General features: G+C 49.0%; 1 protein-coding gene across 1 annotated transcript in view; it reads left to right on the forward strand.

Annotated features, from left to right (window-relative positions):
- Positions 1 to 575: 575 nt before the first annotated feature.
- The window catches only part of ATOH8 (atonal bHLH transcription factor 8), a 35205-nt gene continuing 19805 nt past the window's right edge, over positions 576 to 15975 (forward strand). The window contains exon 1 of the mRNA XM_035137880.2: positions 576 to 1563. Within this exon, the coding sequence (XP_034993771.2) occupies positions 997 to 1563 (567 nt within the window). The 5' untranslated portion in view covers positions 576 to 996. The remainder of the gene's footprint in view (positions 1564 to 15975) is intronic.

Raw genomic sequence — 15975 nt, forward strand, 5'->3', positions numbered from 1 at the left:
TTGTGGCTCTTTTTGTGTGTGAGAGAGACACTGTGTGGAACCCAGTTCAGCTACGGTACTGATTGATTGATTGATTGTGTAACTGCAGTACATTGTTTATGGCTTTCATTTTACTGATCAATGTTATCCTTAGATAGTAAAATAAAATTCATGTTGTTGTTGTTTAGTTGTTTAGTCGTGTCCGACTCTTCGTGACCCCATGGACCATAGCACGCCAGGCACTCCTGTTTTAGGGGTTGGAACGGATTAATCCGTTTTGCATTACTTTCTATAGGAAAGCGCGCCTCGGTTTTGGAATGCTTTGGTTTGGGAACAGACTTCCGGAACGGGTTAAGTTTGAGAACCAAGGTATCACTGTAAAATACCCCCTCCCACCTATGGTATTACAACCCACCCCACAGTTTGCAGCCCACCCTCGGCGACAGTGGGATGACCCCGGCCATCTGCCATTCATTCTTATCAGCACTTGGACCTTTAAAAATGGAGATGATTCGGCGGCGGGGCGGGAATCCCAGTGAGCTGGGAGGCGCCTTCCTTTAATCGGCGCGATGCAATAACCTGAGCACAAAGCGGGAGAGAGGCGGCAGGAGAGACGGGCAGCGCAGCTGTTCGGGCAGCAGCGCTTCCTGTTCCTCGCGAGCCGCTCGCGGGCACCGGCAGGGCAGCGTCGGCGCTGCGGGAGGCGGGCGAGGCGGGCGGGCGTCCCGCTGGCAACAGGCCGTCGGCGAGCCGACTGATCCCGCCCGAGGGGCTCCTGTGTCAACGGCGGCTAAGCAAACACAGATGGGTCTCTACGCCGCGGCGCGCATTCCGCAGCGAGGCTGGCGGCGCGGCGGGGACTCCAGATGACGCTCTGATCCGGCTCGGGCTTTGGCACAGCCCGGCTGGCTAGGGCAGCAGCGGCAGCGTCGCTGGGCAGAGCGCGAGGCTAGGCGACGGGCGTGGAGAGGCGGTGAGGAGCTCGCTCTCGCTCTCTCTCTCTGCCGGGCTCCCGCCATGAGGAACCTGCCGCTGGCCGGCGACGAGGAGCGCTGGGGGCGCCTCTGCCTCAAGGAGCTCAGCGGCATCCAGAAGCTCCACAGGAAGCGGAGCAAAGAGCCCGCCAAGCAGCGCCTCAGCGGCGGTGGCCGGAGCTCCCGCGCGGCCTCGGCGGGCGCTCCGGACGGGGCCCCCGAAGGCGGCGGCGGCGAGGCGGGCGCTGACGCGAGGAAAGGCGCCTTCCCTGCGGGGCTCCTGGCGCCCCACCCGCGCCCGTCGAGGAAAGACGTCGAGGGTCTGGGGCCGCTCCGTCTGGGGGGCGGCCAGGCTTTCGCCGACCCCAGCCTGCCGCCCCGGGTTATGGCGTGTCGGCCGCTCGAGAGCCCCTTCCCGCCCGTTTCGCGTGTCCCGACTTACGGCGGCGGCGGCGAGCCGTCCCTGTCGCCCGGGCGGCGGGCAGGCGAGGCGGCGGGAGCGTCCCCGGAGATCCGCGCTATCCAGCAGACGAGGCGGCTACTGGCCAACGCCCGGGAGAGGACCCGCGTGCACACCATCAGCGCCGCCTTCGAGGCTCTGAGGAAACAGGTAAGCGGCAGGGACCCTCGGGCGCAAGAGGCGAGACCCCGCTGCTGCTGCCGCCGCCTTCCCGGGCCTCACGTGTCGCGGGGAAGGCGAGGGACCGGGATGGCGAAGCTGCGGGGAAGGCTTGTTGCCGTCGCGAGGCGCCAGGTGCGCAGGCTGGGATGCTGTCACCCAAGTTGAGAAGCAGGCGCTCTGCGTATGCTCAGAGGATCGCTCTTCTCTGTGCGCCTTTGAAGGGCAAAGCCTTAGCATTAAAACCAGGGTCCAGGGAGCCCTGAAATTGGAAGGGGGGGGCGGGAAACAAAACAAACAAACAAACAAAAAACCAAACGGGAAATCCTATGCCACTAACTAAGGTGGAGCGCTTCAGTGTGCCAACCCCGTGAAACTAAGTGCCTTGCTTATTTCAGTAGGTCTGGGTCAGGAGGATTTCTTGGGGGGCTGTGCACCTTGGGTCAGAGCTCTCTTCCCACACTCCTCCCTGCAGGATGGCATCCAAACCCTGACCCCTCTGCTAGGGTCCTGGGAAACTCAGGTTGGACCCTACAGCGCATAGGAGTCAACCCCTAGGGGGTGAGGCCCTTTTAGTTTCCCCAATAAAATATTTGAGGGGACCTCCCCCCCAAAAAAGTTTCCATTCAAATGGGGTTGATGCATGCAGTAATCATGTGATTGATTATGTGGGGGAGGACTTACTCCCCCCCCATATTTTATTCAACTTGGCACCCCTGTTACAGCAAATGCCAAGCTGTGCTCAAATCAATCGTATCTCCAATTGGTTCTTCTAAAACAGGCACATCCAATAGGTTAGATTGTGATCTACCGGTAGATACCTGGATGTCTGTGGTAGATTACTGCCAGTTTATAACTCTGTGAGTCTCTTGGGAGTTGGCCACCCCTGTTCTAAGAGAAGTAAGAGTGAAATGCTCACATCATTGGTTACCCGAAGAAGCAGACTACTTGTTGGTGACCTTTATAGCACGCAACGTCGCCCAAGGGCCATTCAACGTTTTGCTCACAAGATGTAGGTCTTAATTCTTAATCTGATTATTGGGTTGCAGGGAAGGGGCTGTTTTGGTTGGGTAGAAAGCTCTGAAAGAACGTTGGGTTCTCTCCTAGGATGCTTAAACAATGAATGGTATGTACGTGGCTCACGGCTTGACACTGTGATTTTCGTTGACCTGTAATTGCCTTTCCCCCATCCCATGCCAAAAAAACTCAACTTGGATGAAACATTGCTATTATCAAAAGTTCACACGGGTTTCATGCTAGGTGAAAATTATATCTTCCTGTTAATCAAATACACTTTCCTGTCAGTTGCCCAGCTCTGTGCTCATAACATGTTTTCCAAGGGTCTGTGTGTGTGTGTGAGTGAGAGAGAGAGAGAGAGATTGGGGGGGCAACCTCTGAAATCCAACTGTCTCCCTCTTGGGGTGTGTGTGTGGTGTGTGTGTGTAGGGCAGGACTCACCAACATGGTGCCCCCTAGGATATTATTGGCCTCATCCATTCCCGCCAATATGGCCAATGGTCAGAGATGATGCAAGATCATAGAATTGTAGAGTTGGAAGGAGATCCAAGGGTCATCTAGTCCAACCCCCTGAAATGCAGGAATCTCAGCTAAAGTATCCAAGACAGTTGGCCATCCAACCTCTGGTTAAAAACCTCCAAGGAAGGAGAGACCACTACCTCCTTTTGGAGACCGTTTCACCTTGGAACAGCTCTTTTACTGTCAGAAAGTTCTTCCTGATGTTTCTTCAGAATCTCCTTTATTGTAACTTGAAGCCACCCTACCCTCCAGAACAGGAGAAAACAAGCTTGTTCCCTCTGCTTGTCTCCCACACAATTTTAGAAAGTATTGTTTAGAACCAGGCCATTGCACTTCATTGGATAACAACTCCTACCAGCCCTCGCAGCCAATGACCAAGGCTTAATATCAGTATTGTTCATTAATTGCATTTTTGTGACTTGTACCACAAAAACAGAACTCGTGGGGACATATAAAACCTGGTATTTTGGACTACAGCTCCTGTACTGTGCTGGAGCTGATGGGGAAGTTTAGTTCAAAACAGCCACACTGCCCAGGGTTGATGGGAGTTTTATTTACTGTATTTATAAAAATACTAGCTGGCCCTGCCACGCATTGCTATGGCTAATCCCTGTGACTGCCACCACCCTGTGTCGATCCATGACATAACCCGCCCCCTCCTCCCCTCACCCCGGGTTTTCCCTGTGATTCCCTCCAACCTGTCCCATCCCATGACGTATCCCGCTCCCTCTTCCCCCCACGCCCCCGGGTCATCCCTGTGACTGGCCCCACCGTGTCCTGACCTGTCCCATCCCCTCCTCCCCCCAACCACCCCCCAGGCGAGTCAGTGCCTCCATTCGGCCTAGTCTGTAAAGGCTTCAGCCTAGTATGTAAACGGCAGCTGAGGTGCTGTTGAGAGGGAAGGTTCTATAGGTGTAGCAGTGTAGCCACCGCTAGAAGGCGCTAATTTGCAACCTGGTTCTTTTCCCAGCATGCACTTTTGGATGAGTTGTGTGTTCTGTAACATGGGTTTTTTGGAGTTTTACGTGGCATAGGTGTGACATCTGTCAGCAAATGTTATAAGATTAATCTCACGGTAGCATGGGACGTTGTGTGCAAATTTGAACGCTATCGGTCAAGCGGTTTCGGTGAAAAGTGGAAACACACCCACATGCCGTTTTTACATATATATATTTGATGTACCATCATGTCATAAGAAATAACACAGTGGTGTACAATATAGAAACATAAAACCAAACAATACCATAATAAAAAGATAGAAACACGAGTTAAAAGCAAAGAAAAATAAATGTAAGACTGATCTGCATCCATTCAATTTCAGTCAAATTCTCTGTTTATAAGAGCCTCTTGACACCAGAAAACAGATTTTCAGTCTCTCTTGGATGGGATCCTCAAGTTAAATGAAGATCCTAAATGAGAAAGAATATGTAGGCTTCCCAGCACTTTGGATAGCATTTGAAGTTGCTCCGGTAATACTTGTAGCACAAAATGGTACTCGCTGCCTGGTCAAAGACCAGAAATGTCACGTCCAGTCACCACATTAAGTTTTTAAAATCCAAATATGACCAAAAGGAATGCTGTGATCCAAATTTACTGCTATTCTGCCTTGGTCAGACCCCACCTGGAGTCATGTGCCCAGTTCTGGGCACTACAGTGTAAGAAGGATATTCACAAGCTGGAGCGTGTGCAAATAGGTTGAACAAAGATGATCAAGGGTGTGAAAACTAAGCCTTATGAGGAACAGCTGAAGGAGTTGGGTATGTTTAGCTCGATAAAGAGGAAACTGAAAGGAGATGTGAGAGCCATCTTCAAATATCTAAAGGGCTGCCAAATGGAAGATGGAGGAAGCTTGTTTTCTCCTGCTCTGGAGGGTAGGTAGAACCCAAGCCAATGGATTCAAGTTACAAGAAAGGAGATTTGACTAAACATCAGAAAGAACTTTCTGGCAGCGAGAGCTGTTCAACAGTGCAATGGACTCCCTCGGGAGGTGGTGGACTCTCCCTCCTTTGAGGTTTCTAAGCAGAGGTTGGATGGCCACATTTCATGGATGTTTTAGTTGAGATTCCTGCATTGCAGGGGGTTGGACTAGATGACCCTTGGAGCTCCTTCCAACTCTACAGCTCTGTGATTCTATTTTTCTACTTCTCAGCAGATAGGTAAAAGCTAGCATAACTGCTGAGGATGAGGAACATTTGTATTGACTTTTTCTGTCAATATACTTTAGCTGTTGCCTAACACTGACTGCAAGAGTGAGAATTCATGTCCCATTGAGAAGCAGGATCTCTGATGGGCTATGGTAGTATGCTTGCTTATAGGGATCAATGCCTTATTGAACACACAAATGACCTCTCTTGCTATCTCATCTCCCATAGGAGGAAGTGGCTTGATAAATTGCATTCAGCACTGGGACTTACGTTTTGGAGCAGCTGGTTCCGAAGCATTTTTGAAGCTCTGAAATTATGATCCTGTACCTGGGTGGAGATTTCTGGAATTAAGCTTCATGCAAGGCATGAAGTCATTGGACTTCATGAGTCATTGGACTACAGGACCCATCATCTTTGGTCATGCTTGATGGGAATTGGATGTCCAATGCCTGGAGGGGTGCAGGTTTCTGACCCTCGATGTAAACCGTATTTGAGCTTCCAAAGAAAGAACCAGCCACAAGCCTAAACAAGAAATAAATCCCAAGGTGAAAGTGGTATCCTTTGTTCTTATTTAAGACACAATATGAAAGACAGAATATCACATAGGCAGTAAACTTTTCTGAATGAACGCTGTATGCAGTAGTATGCATCAAGCTCATAAGGGTCGCCAAGTTGTCCTGAAGTTTAACCTGGTGGTCTTGAAAAAGGTATTCCTGCTTCCTGTGAACCTCAAAAGTTCCTCCTCCGTATCTCTCTCCCTGTCTCCCTCCCTTCATAATTTAAATTGTCTAAAAGCAGTGAGCTTTTGGGGACGGGCGGGTGGGCAGGCAGGGAATTGCTGTTTAGTTGGGTTTTTTTGCAAAGTCTTTTACAAACTTTGCTCATATGTTATGCTTGGCTCTCTGTGAAGTGTGGATACAAATATATATGTGGATATATTGGAAGGAAGTGTAAGGAAAGAAGAGCCAAGGACATTATCGTTCTGTCTGTAGTCAGTACCTATATTGTGGTGTATAGGCTTTGGCAAAAGACAAACTTCAACAGTGAAGAACAGCACATTCTTCCATGCAAAGAACTCCACTGCAGCTGAACATTGCAAATTTCCCTAGTATATCAGTAGATGAATGCTCATTCAGACAGCAGTCTTGCCTCTTGCCTCTACTTTATCTGCTTTCATCTGCTTGGACACGACACATGCACATTTTACTTTATCCTACAAAATGAACATTCTGGAAATAGTTGCAGGTGTGCCCCAGAAGTTTGGTGATACCGTTGGCACTAGCTTTTTAGTGCCAACCACAGCCGACTTCCCTTTTTTCAGATTGAAGCATTCTGAAAAGCTGCAAAAACTGCATGGCAAAAGCTGCTATGGTGGTTTCAGTCTTGTCTTGAAAGTTGGTTCTAGAAGGTTGACATGGACTGTTGGTCTGGGGACTGTTGCTCACCATCCTAAGTATTAAATTAAAGATGAGGAGCCTTTGTGGCCCAGCAGGCCAAATCTTCGTCTTCCCCTGTTGACCAATTCTGACAACTTTGGGTTATCAGCTATCACAATGACATCAGGTGGTGATTGGCAGGTGGGTGGACCTGCCCATCTGGCAAAGTTGGCCAGCAGGGGCGAGGGAGATAGCAACCAAGCAGGATAGAACTCCCCACGACCACTACATCAGTTGATGCTCAATGCTGGGATGACAGTGGGAAACCTACCCCCACACTTGCCCTCCCACAACTGTTTTTGTGTGTGACGGGAGAATGACTGAAGGAGGTTAGTTGTGGGAAGGGGCTGATGTTGCCTTTGAAGGTGGTCCTTGTCCAACAAGGAGACATATTGGGGAAGATCTGGCTTGGCTACAGCTATACATAACATCTAAGTAGAGCCATCATTTAGTTCTATTTTGCAAAGGTTAAAACACATCTTACTTCTTGTTGTGTAATATGGCAGGTGTTCACCTTCAGCCACATCAGAATTAAGGTTTTGTTGCATAAACAGAAAAAGAGGTTAAACAACCTAATATAGTAAGTAGAATGGCTGCTTTATCTCAATTTAGTAACATTTCAATGTTTTAATCACATCAAGGACTTTATAAACAACCCTGTGTATAAACCTTGTGAAAAACCAAGAACAATGAGCTGAACAAGGAATCTTGGCTTGCTACAACAGTAATTAATACCCTACTGACTTAAGTACAGCTTTTGATGTGCTAAATAGTTTGTGGTCTAGCTATTTTCTTGGAAGTATTTACATGTGTATGGATGTTGCTTTGCTTTATTTATAAAGGTAAAGGTAAAGGGGCCCCTGACCATCAGGTCCAGTCGTGTCCGACTCTGGGGTTGCGGCACTCATCTCGCTCTATAGGCCGAGGGAGCCGGCGTTTGTCCGCAGACAGCTTCCGGGTCATGTGGCCAGCATGACAAAGCCGCTTCTGGCGAACCAGAGCAGCACACGGAAACGCCGTTTACCTTCCCGCCGGAGCGGTCCCTATTTATCTACTTGCACTTTGATGTGCTTTCGAACTGCTAGGTTGGCAGGAGCTGGGACCGAGCAACAGGAGCTCACCCCGTTGCAGGGATTCGAACCGCTGACCTTCTGATCAGCAAGCCCTAGACTCTGTGCATTAACCCACAGCTAACTGAGTACAAATTTCCTGTCCTTTCTACTACTGTTTTTGTAGCTTCAAATCTTGCATATTCTTTGCATATACCTCTTGCCTACTTTGACTATGCAGAGCCAATTCTGTATTACTTGAAGTTGCTAGAAGATTGCACTCTAAATGTTGTTGAACTGCAACTCCCATAGGCCCTCGCTAGCTTGGCCAGTGTTTGGGAATAATGGGAGTTGTGGTCAGATAACATCCTGAGAGCCACAGGTTCCCTGCTCTGTGCAAGAGAGGCACTCCAGAAAGAGCAGAAGCGCAGCATGGGATTTTGATGTTGTGACTGATTTTTTTCTGTGACAGCTTAGTGCTTCCCATTTATTTCCATCTCGTGCTTCATATTTACTTTCCAATTAAAGCAGATTATGATAAAAAATGCCACAAAACTCTAGCCCTGTCTCCTTGTCCATTCCTGTAAAGTTATTTTCTCAGTCCCCTGCAGCAGAAAGAATATTCCATACAGTTTGATAAACTGTTGAAGCTGCTGGCTGGAAAGGAGATGCTAACCAAATTGACACATCATGGAAAGTCATAAACAAGGGATGGGGAACCTTCTTCAGCTTGGGGAGGTCACATTCCCTTCTGTGCAATCTTCCCAGGCCATAGGCCAGCGGTGGATAGAGGCAACAAGTGCACATTTTACTTTTGTACAATGGGCAAGTGTCCACATCCGCTGACACTCCCCTCTCTATATTCCATCTAGAGAAGCAAGAGCATTATCAGAGTTCAAGAACAGGGCCTGTTAGGAGTGTGGTGTGGGGAGACCTCCAAGTATCAGATAAAGAGGCCTGGACCTGAGGTTCCCCATCCCTCCAAAAACCATGGCTTACTGCGGACAAGCAGGTAGGTAGCCGTGTTGGTCTGAGTCGAAGCAAAATAAAAAAATTCCTTCAGTAGCACCTGTTGTGACGTGGGGTTTGTGATTTCAGCTCTCTTGACAAAACATGCTGGAGACAGTTCTCTAGTAACAGCTCTTTATTAAAGTGAACAAGACTGAAGACTGAGGAGAGGAAAGCTACATTTATAGGGACAGGGGACTAGCTAGGAAGGGATACATTTTGGAGGGAACAATATCAAGCAATCACAGTGCTGCCTTTTGGAGGAAACCAATAAGACAGAGGATCCAAATACAGCAGCTTAAATGAACCAATAGTAGCTGTACCCTCTGGAACCAAAAGGCAGTTACTTTATCCTAATGCAAATACAGACAATAATAATACAGATATGAAATCCTTTGACTCAATACACAGCACCCCTCCCCCCCTAGTGAGCACAGCAGACGTAATCCCTCAGGTACTGTGGGGTCCTACAACTTCTACCTGATCTCCTGACAACAGGTGTTGCAGGTTCTGGATTGGGTGTTACCTGTGGTGGAGGGGCTGCTATAGGGGTTTCATCAGGAACAGATGGAGTCCCAGACATCTCAGGGTCCCCGACCTGTACCTCGTCATCATGAGGACTAGCAGACCCTGGTTCATTTGCTGAAGCCCCTGGTGACTGTACCTCTGGACCATTTTCACTCTGGTCTTGCAGCTGTGCGTCATTAGCCAGGGATGAATTATCTGACTCCTCCCTGCTGAGCGCCCGGCGCCTCAGCTGATCTATATGTCTCTTCCAAACTTGCCCATTTTCCAAGGTCACATAATAGGACACAGGTCCACTAGCCCGGGTGATCACACCGGCCACCCACCGCGGACCTCGTGAATAGTTCCTCACCCAGACCAGATCTTCAGGGGCGAGATACCTTGTTGTGTCAGTCTCAGCCTGGGGGGTTGCTCTTGAATTACGGTTTGGCATTTTATCTGGGTGGACATAATCCAGCACCGTTACCAGTCTTCTACCTAAGAGCAGCTCGGCTGGCGACTTGCCCGTCGCAGTACACGGCGTCGCATGCTGCAAAAATAACATTCGCGCAATGCGAGCCGACCAGTTACCCTCCATTAAGCGCGCAATGGATTCTTTGGCTGTTCTTACCATGCGCTCAGCCTGCCCATTGGAGGATGGGTGAAAGGGCGCGGATGTGACCCCTCTTATAAAGTTATCAGCCAAGAATGCCCTGAATTCTTGGGATACAAAAGCTGCCCCATTATCTGATACAATGGTCTCAGGTAACCCATGGGTAGCAAACAGCTGCCTCAACACCTTGATTACGGCAGCTGATGCCATGCTAGGGACCATCGCCACTTCTAACCATTTGGAATATGCATCAACGATAACCAAAAAGACCTTCCCTTGGAATGGCCCAGCAAAATCTATGTGCAGCCGGCTCCAGGGAGTCCTGGACTGCTCCCACCAGTGGACTGGTGCTCTGGCCACTTCTGGCCGCACCTCTTGGCATGCCTTGCATGTTCGTACCCATTGTTCTATGTTCTGGTCCATTCCAGGCCACCACACATAACATCGGGCTAGCGACTTCATCCTGACCATTCCCGGGTGTCCCATGTGAAGCGTCTCAAGAACCCTGTTTCTCAGTGGTGCTGGGATGATCACCCTATCTCCCCATAGGAGACAACCCTTATGCATGGACAATTCGTGCTGCCTTGTCGCATAAGGCCTGAATTTTTCTTCATGCGGACCACCTGGCCACCCCCTCCCCACCCAAGTGAGCACACGGGAGAGAACAGCATCTTTCCTAGTTTTCTCAGCTATATCCGTAGCTGTTACAGGAGCCCCCGGAAGTGTTTCTAGCATCATAATGTGCTCCGCCGGAGCAGGATCCTCATTGCTCCCGCCAGGAAGGGGCAATCGACTCAGCGCATCAGCATGGCACAACTGTTTCCCCGGCACATGGGTCAAGGTGTACTGGAACCCATTCAGGAATATTGACCAACGCAACATTCTGGGGGAGAGAATTTGTGGCGTTTGTTTGTTTGGGTTGAACAACCCTAACAGTGGTTTGTGGTCCGTTTCAATGGAGAAATGGCGACCGTACAAATAATCATAGAACCTTTTGATTCCGGACACAATAGCCAGTGCCTCTTTATCAATTTGAGCATAGTTGCGCTCTGTGGGCGACAACGTACGGGAATAGAAAGAGATGGGCTTTTCCGACCCATCCGGTTCCCTATGACTCAGCACAGCCCCCAGACCGTATTGAGAGGCATCACATGCCAGGACCAGCGGCTTTGACTCATCATAATGAGCAAGGACGCTCCTGCTACTCAGCATTCCTCGCAAGGAGTCAAAAGCCTTCTGCTGCTCCCGCCCCCATCGCCACACATTCTTTTTCTGCAATAGTCTATGTAATGGTTCAGCTACCGAAGCTTTCTGGGGTAAGAACGAATGATAAAAGTTAATAAGTCCCAGGAATGACTGCAACTCCGTCTTGTTCTGTGGTCGTGGTGCCTCGATGATGGCCTTAATCTTAGCATCTGTGGGGTGGATGCCTGATGCATCAATTTTAAACCCCAAGAAATCCACAGTTGGCACCCCAAAACTGCATTTTTCTTTTTTCAGTTGCAACCCCACCTCCTTGAACTTGAGCAACACTGCACGGACACGCGCAACCAGTTCCTGTGGGTCTTTTCCAGCAATCAAAACATCATCAAAAAATGGCAAGACCCCCGGCAGACCTCTTAACAGGCGTTCCATGAGCCCTTGAAAAATCCCTGGGGCCACACAAACTCCGAACTGTAATCTGTTAACTCTGAACGCCCCTTTATGTGTGACAATAGTCTGTGCTTCCGCTGATTGTGGGGTTACTGGCAGCTGTTGGTAAGCTTGTGCCAGGTCAATTTTGGCGAACACCTTGCCTCCAGCCAGTTTAGCCAACAGATGTGATACGACTGGAATGGGGTATGAGTTTCCCCTGAGTGCCTTATTGATAGTACATTTGTAATCTGCACATATCCTGACTTCCCCATTTGCTTTAAGGGGTGTGACGATTGGAGTCTCCCACTTAGCAGAGTCCACGGGTGAGAGAACTCCCTGCTTGACCAATTTATCCAGCTCTGCCTCGATCTTGGGTTGCAGTGCAAATGGCACTCGCCTTGGTTTGAGTCGGATTGGAGCCACCCCGGGGTCCAACTCGAAGTCAACTGGGGGCCCTTTATAACAACCCAGTTTTCCATTAAAGAGATCAGCAAATTCCTTGCATAATACCTCACTCATCTCAGGGCAGGTTTGGATTGAATTAAGCCCTGAGATACTCAGTCCCAGGGCAGGGAACCAGTCAGTGCCCAGGAGACTGGGGCGACTGCCCTTCGCAATCACCAGTTTGAGTACAGCCTGTTTGTCCCGGAACTGTACTCTCACGGCACACATTCCCATAACATGGATGCGGCCTGCTGAGTACGACTGCAAGGTTGCCGGAAAGGGCTCCAGAGGGGGCAACTTACCCCTGGGGAAGAATGTCTTCGCGGTCTGGTCCGACACGATGGTGAATGCGGATCCGGAGTCCACCTCCATGTCGCACTGCTGACCCTCAATCTTCACCTTGACGTGTGCCTTGCCTTGCGCTGGAAACTGCACGGCCCTCCCGTTGATCTCCGTTACGTAGTGGCAGTCCTTTAGAAAACGAGTTGCTGTGGGCGGTCTGCGATGCTCCAGTCTAGGTGCTCCTGTCGCTCCCGACGCCGCCGATCTACAGACCCTGGCGATGTGACCCGTCTTTCCGCACGTCCGGCAGATAGCATCCCTGAAACGACAACTCTTCCTTTCATGGTTTCCGCCACAACCTGGGCAACTGCCTCGGCGATCTCTGTGCACTGTGCAGGCCTGACGCACCGACTCAACCCCACGGACTGGGCTCTGGCTTGGAGTAGCCTCTAGCTCGTCCATGGCATGCGCAACTTCTATCTGTGGCTTAGTGGCCTTGCGACTGGCATCAAGCTCCTCTCTTTCATAATTCTCCGTGGCGGTGGCCTCCTTCAAGGCTGAAGCAAGGGTAACCTCTTCTTTAGCCACGATGCGTCTTCTGGCTTTCTTGCTGCTCAGACCACCAATAAACCGATCCAGGAGAGTCTCTTCCAGATTTTGGAAGCCGCAGTGCTGAGCGAGCTTCCGGAGTTCAGCCAGAAATGTGGATACAGACTCCCCAGCATGCTGCTGCCTCTTATGGAACTCCATCCGCCGGGCCATCTTGGTCTCAGTAGGCGCCAAGTGGCTTGTTAGGCAGGCAAGAATATCTTTGAGAGATGTCTCACTCAGCTTCGCTGGAGCAAGTAATGCCTTGGCCAGCTTGAAGGTCTCGGGCCCACAGTAGCTCAGGAATGTGGCCCTTCTTTTGCTGGCATCGGTGATCCCTTGAGCCACTGCAAAGAACTCGAAGCGTTCGACGTAGTCTTCCCAGGTGTGGGGCTCTGATGGCTGGAAGGGCTCCAATACCCTTGGACTCTCCATTGTCCTAGCGGGCAGGGTCGTCTTCTCAGCTGGCCAGTGAGTCTTGTTCTCAGCTGCAATCCGGACTCTGAGGCAGGGTTGTGTTTAACCGCTCCTCAGCATTCCGGATCCCATCCTCGTCGCCAGTTGTTGTGACGTGGGGTTTGTGATTTCAGCTCTCTTGACAAAACATGCTGGAGACAGTTCTCTAGTAACAGCTCTTTATTAAAGTGAACAAGACTGAAGACTGAGGAGAGGAAAGCTACATTTATAGGGACAGGGGACTAGCTAGGAAGGGATACATTTTGGAGGGAACAATATCAAGCAATCACAGTGCTGCCTTTTGGAGGAAACCAATAAGACAGAGGATCCAAATACAGCAGCTTAAATGAACCAATAGTAGCTGTACCCTCTGGAACCAAAAGGCAGTTACTTTATCCTAATGCAAATACAGACAATAATAATACAGATATGAAATCCTTTGACTCAATACACAGCAGCACCTTAAAGACCAACTAAGTTTATATTTTGGTATGAGCTTTCGTGTGCATGCACACTTCTTCAGATACCTCTTACTGCGGACAAGCAGTGTGTGAGTGCTGAACTCGTGTTTTGCTCTGCACTTCCTCAAGCCAGGAGCAACAAACCATAAGTCTAACCTTCCCATCATATGCAAACAAATGTTCATGGTTTTTTTCTCTCCAAATAAACAAAGATTCGTGTTGGAAGCCAAGATTTGTTTTGGAAGACTTTATTTGCAGAACAACGTTATATGTTAGAGCACATTGCTGCACGCTCCCCCTCCCTTTGAGTATTTTCAGCATACCTACTTTGTGGGTTCCTTCAAATTTTTAGATATGGTGAATTTCCTGCACAGATAACATGTCTATGTAGGGGGGGGGGGGGGAGAATGCAAACCATGTGTTTCAAATCTTCTGTAAGAAACTCGTGTAGAGTAAGCTTCAAAGACTTGATTTAATTCATCTCCAAAGGAGGAAATTCGGAGAGCTGAACTAGATGTTACATATCCAGATATGTAACTCACCCTGAAAAAGCTTACCCACCCACCCAAAAAACAATCAGTAGCAGGCCAACATGGAACAGAGAAGCTTTGGCAGCAGGGAATGCTTAATTCTTCCCCTGTGGTCACTTTCCCTCTTGATATACCATTGTCCAACCTACTTCTTCCCCACAGGGTTCCAGATGTGTGTCTGCCCTCCCATGCATTCATCTGGGCCCCTAGGGGGGAATTACTTTCAAAGAAAACCTGCAGTAAAAAACAACACCCACCAGGTAGGAACAGGTTAAGCATCTCTTCACTGCTCTGAATTGCTCCCTCCCAGTATAAAGAAAAACTCACAAGAAAAAAGTAATAATAATTACTTTTTATGTTAGAGGAGCAGAACCAAGTTATCTGTGATGCAGTTGGTCAGTTAAGTATTTTTATTTATGTACTTGATGGGGGGACGACGACAGCTGCTCCCCCCAGATACGCCCATGTACCAGTTTCCCTCCCCCCTGGTCGTTTTACATTCACTTCTTCCTCCTGTACCAGCTTTCATATTCATTCCCACTTTATGAATTCTTTTTTGTTAATAAATACTAACCTTGAATCTCACTTTCTAATCTCCTTCAACACCTCCTCTGGTCCTCCTTTCTGTGGGATGCTAGCATCCAAAATGCATATGTGAAGCATTAATTGCAAGAGCTGTCAAACTCTGTGATGGCTTACGCTCTGTGGCAGCTATGGCAATTGGTACAGTTGTGCCAGTTAACAGTCTTAACAGTTAGAGCACCAGGTACCGGTATGTTATGTTGTGCCGCTGTCTGCCTCAGAGTACCAGTCAGTCCGTAAATGACAGTCTTGGGTACAAATCTATGTTAAGATGTTTTTGTGACTTAAGTATCATCTACCTGCATGGTATTTTTAATCTGCAACTGCAAGTACACTAAGTAAAAGATATTTGTTCTTTAAACTTTAAAAGAAACTGTTTTGCATGGTTTCTATAGGAGGAGAAAAGAGAACTAATGGAGGAGTCTGTCTTTGTCTGCAAATGGGAACTAGAGTCTGATTCCCACACTTTCTTCCCCTCTGAATGTCTTTCCCCAAGACACCTTTACTCAGCATGCAAGTCGTTGCTAGTGTTGACACTGCGCATAGCTAGGAGCTGGGGCAGGCAAGTGAGGAGGCCCTGACAGGCTTTGGCACTGAGGCCCACTGTTTGAGAAACACAAATGTACCCAGCAATCCTCCAAGTGGCAGTTAAATCTGTGATAGTCACTGTTCTTAAGGGTGCGACTGTGTACTTTCAAGATCTTGCCTTTTATGTACAGAGCTCGAGCATCCAAAGCTGGTCATTTGTATCAGTCCATCATTATAGGCCAATGGAGACTTGGAATTCCTTCAGAACAAGCTGATGGGAATACAAGGCCAAGCTCAGGACAGTTACTTATGAGGGTCAGGCAGGCAAGCCTTGATGAACTCTGAAGAGGCACGAAGAAGCCTGGAGAGAAAGAGCCTGAAGCAGCAGGGGCTGGCAGCTCATGAAGACTGTGTAGCCAACCTGAAAGCTGCAAATGCTTTCAGGAGAGGAGTTCAAGACTCCAGTAACAGTCTTTGGTAGAGCTGAGGCCACAGTGACAGTGGAGCTAAGGAAACAAGTTGCAATCTAGACTTCTGGTGAAGACCTCAGAAACCTTGAACAATGGGAAGACTTCAAGTGACTCTTCCTGAACACGTCTGTGAGCTA

This window comes from Zootoca vivipara, chromosome 5, assembly GCF_963506605.1.
Source record: "Zootoca vivipara chromosome 5, rZooViv1.1, whole genome shotgun sequence".
Lineage (NCBI taxonomy): Eukaryota > Metazoa > Chordata > Lepidosauria > Squamata > Lacertidae > Zootoca > Zootoca vivipara.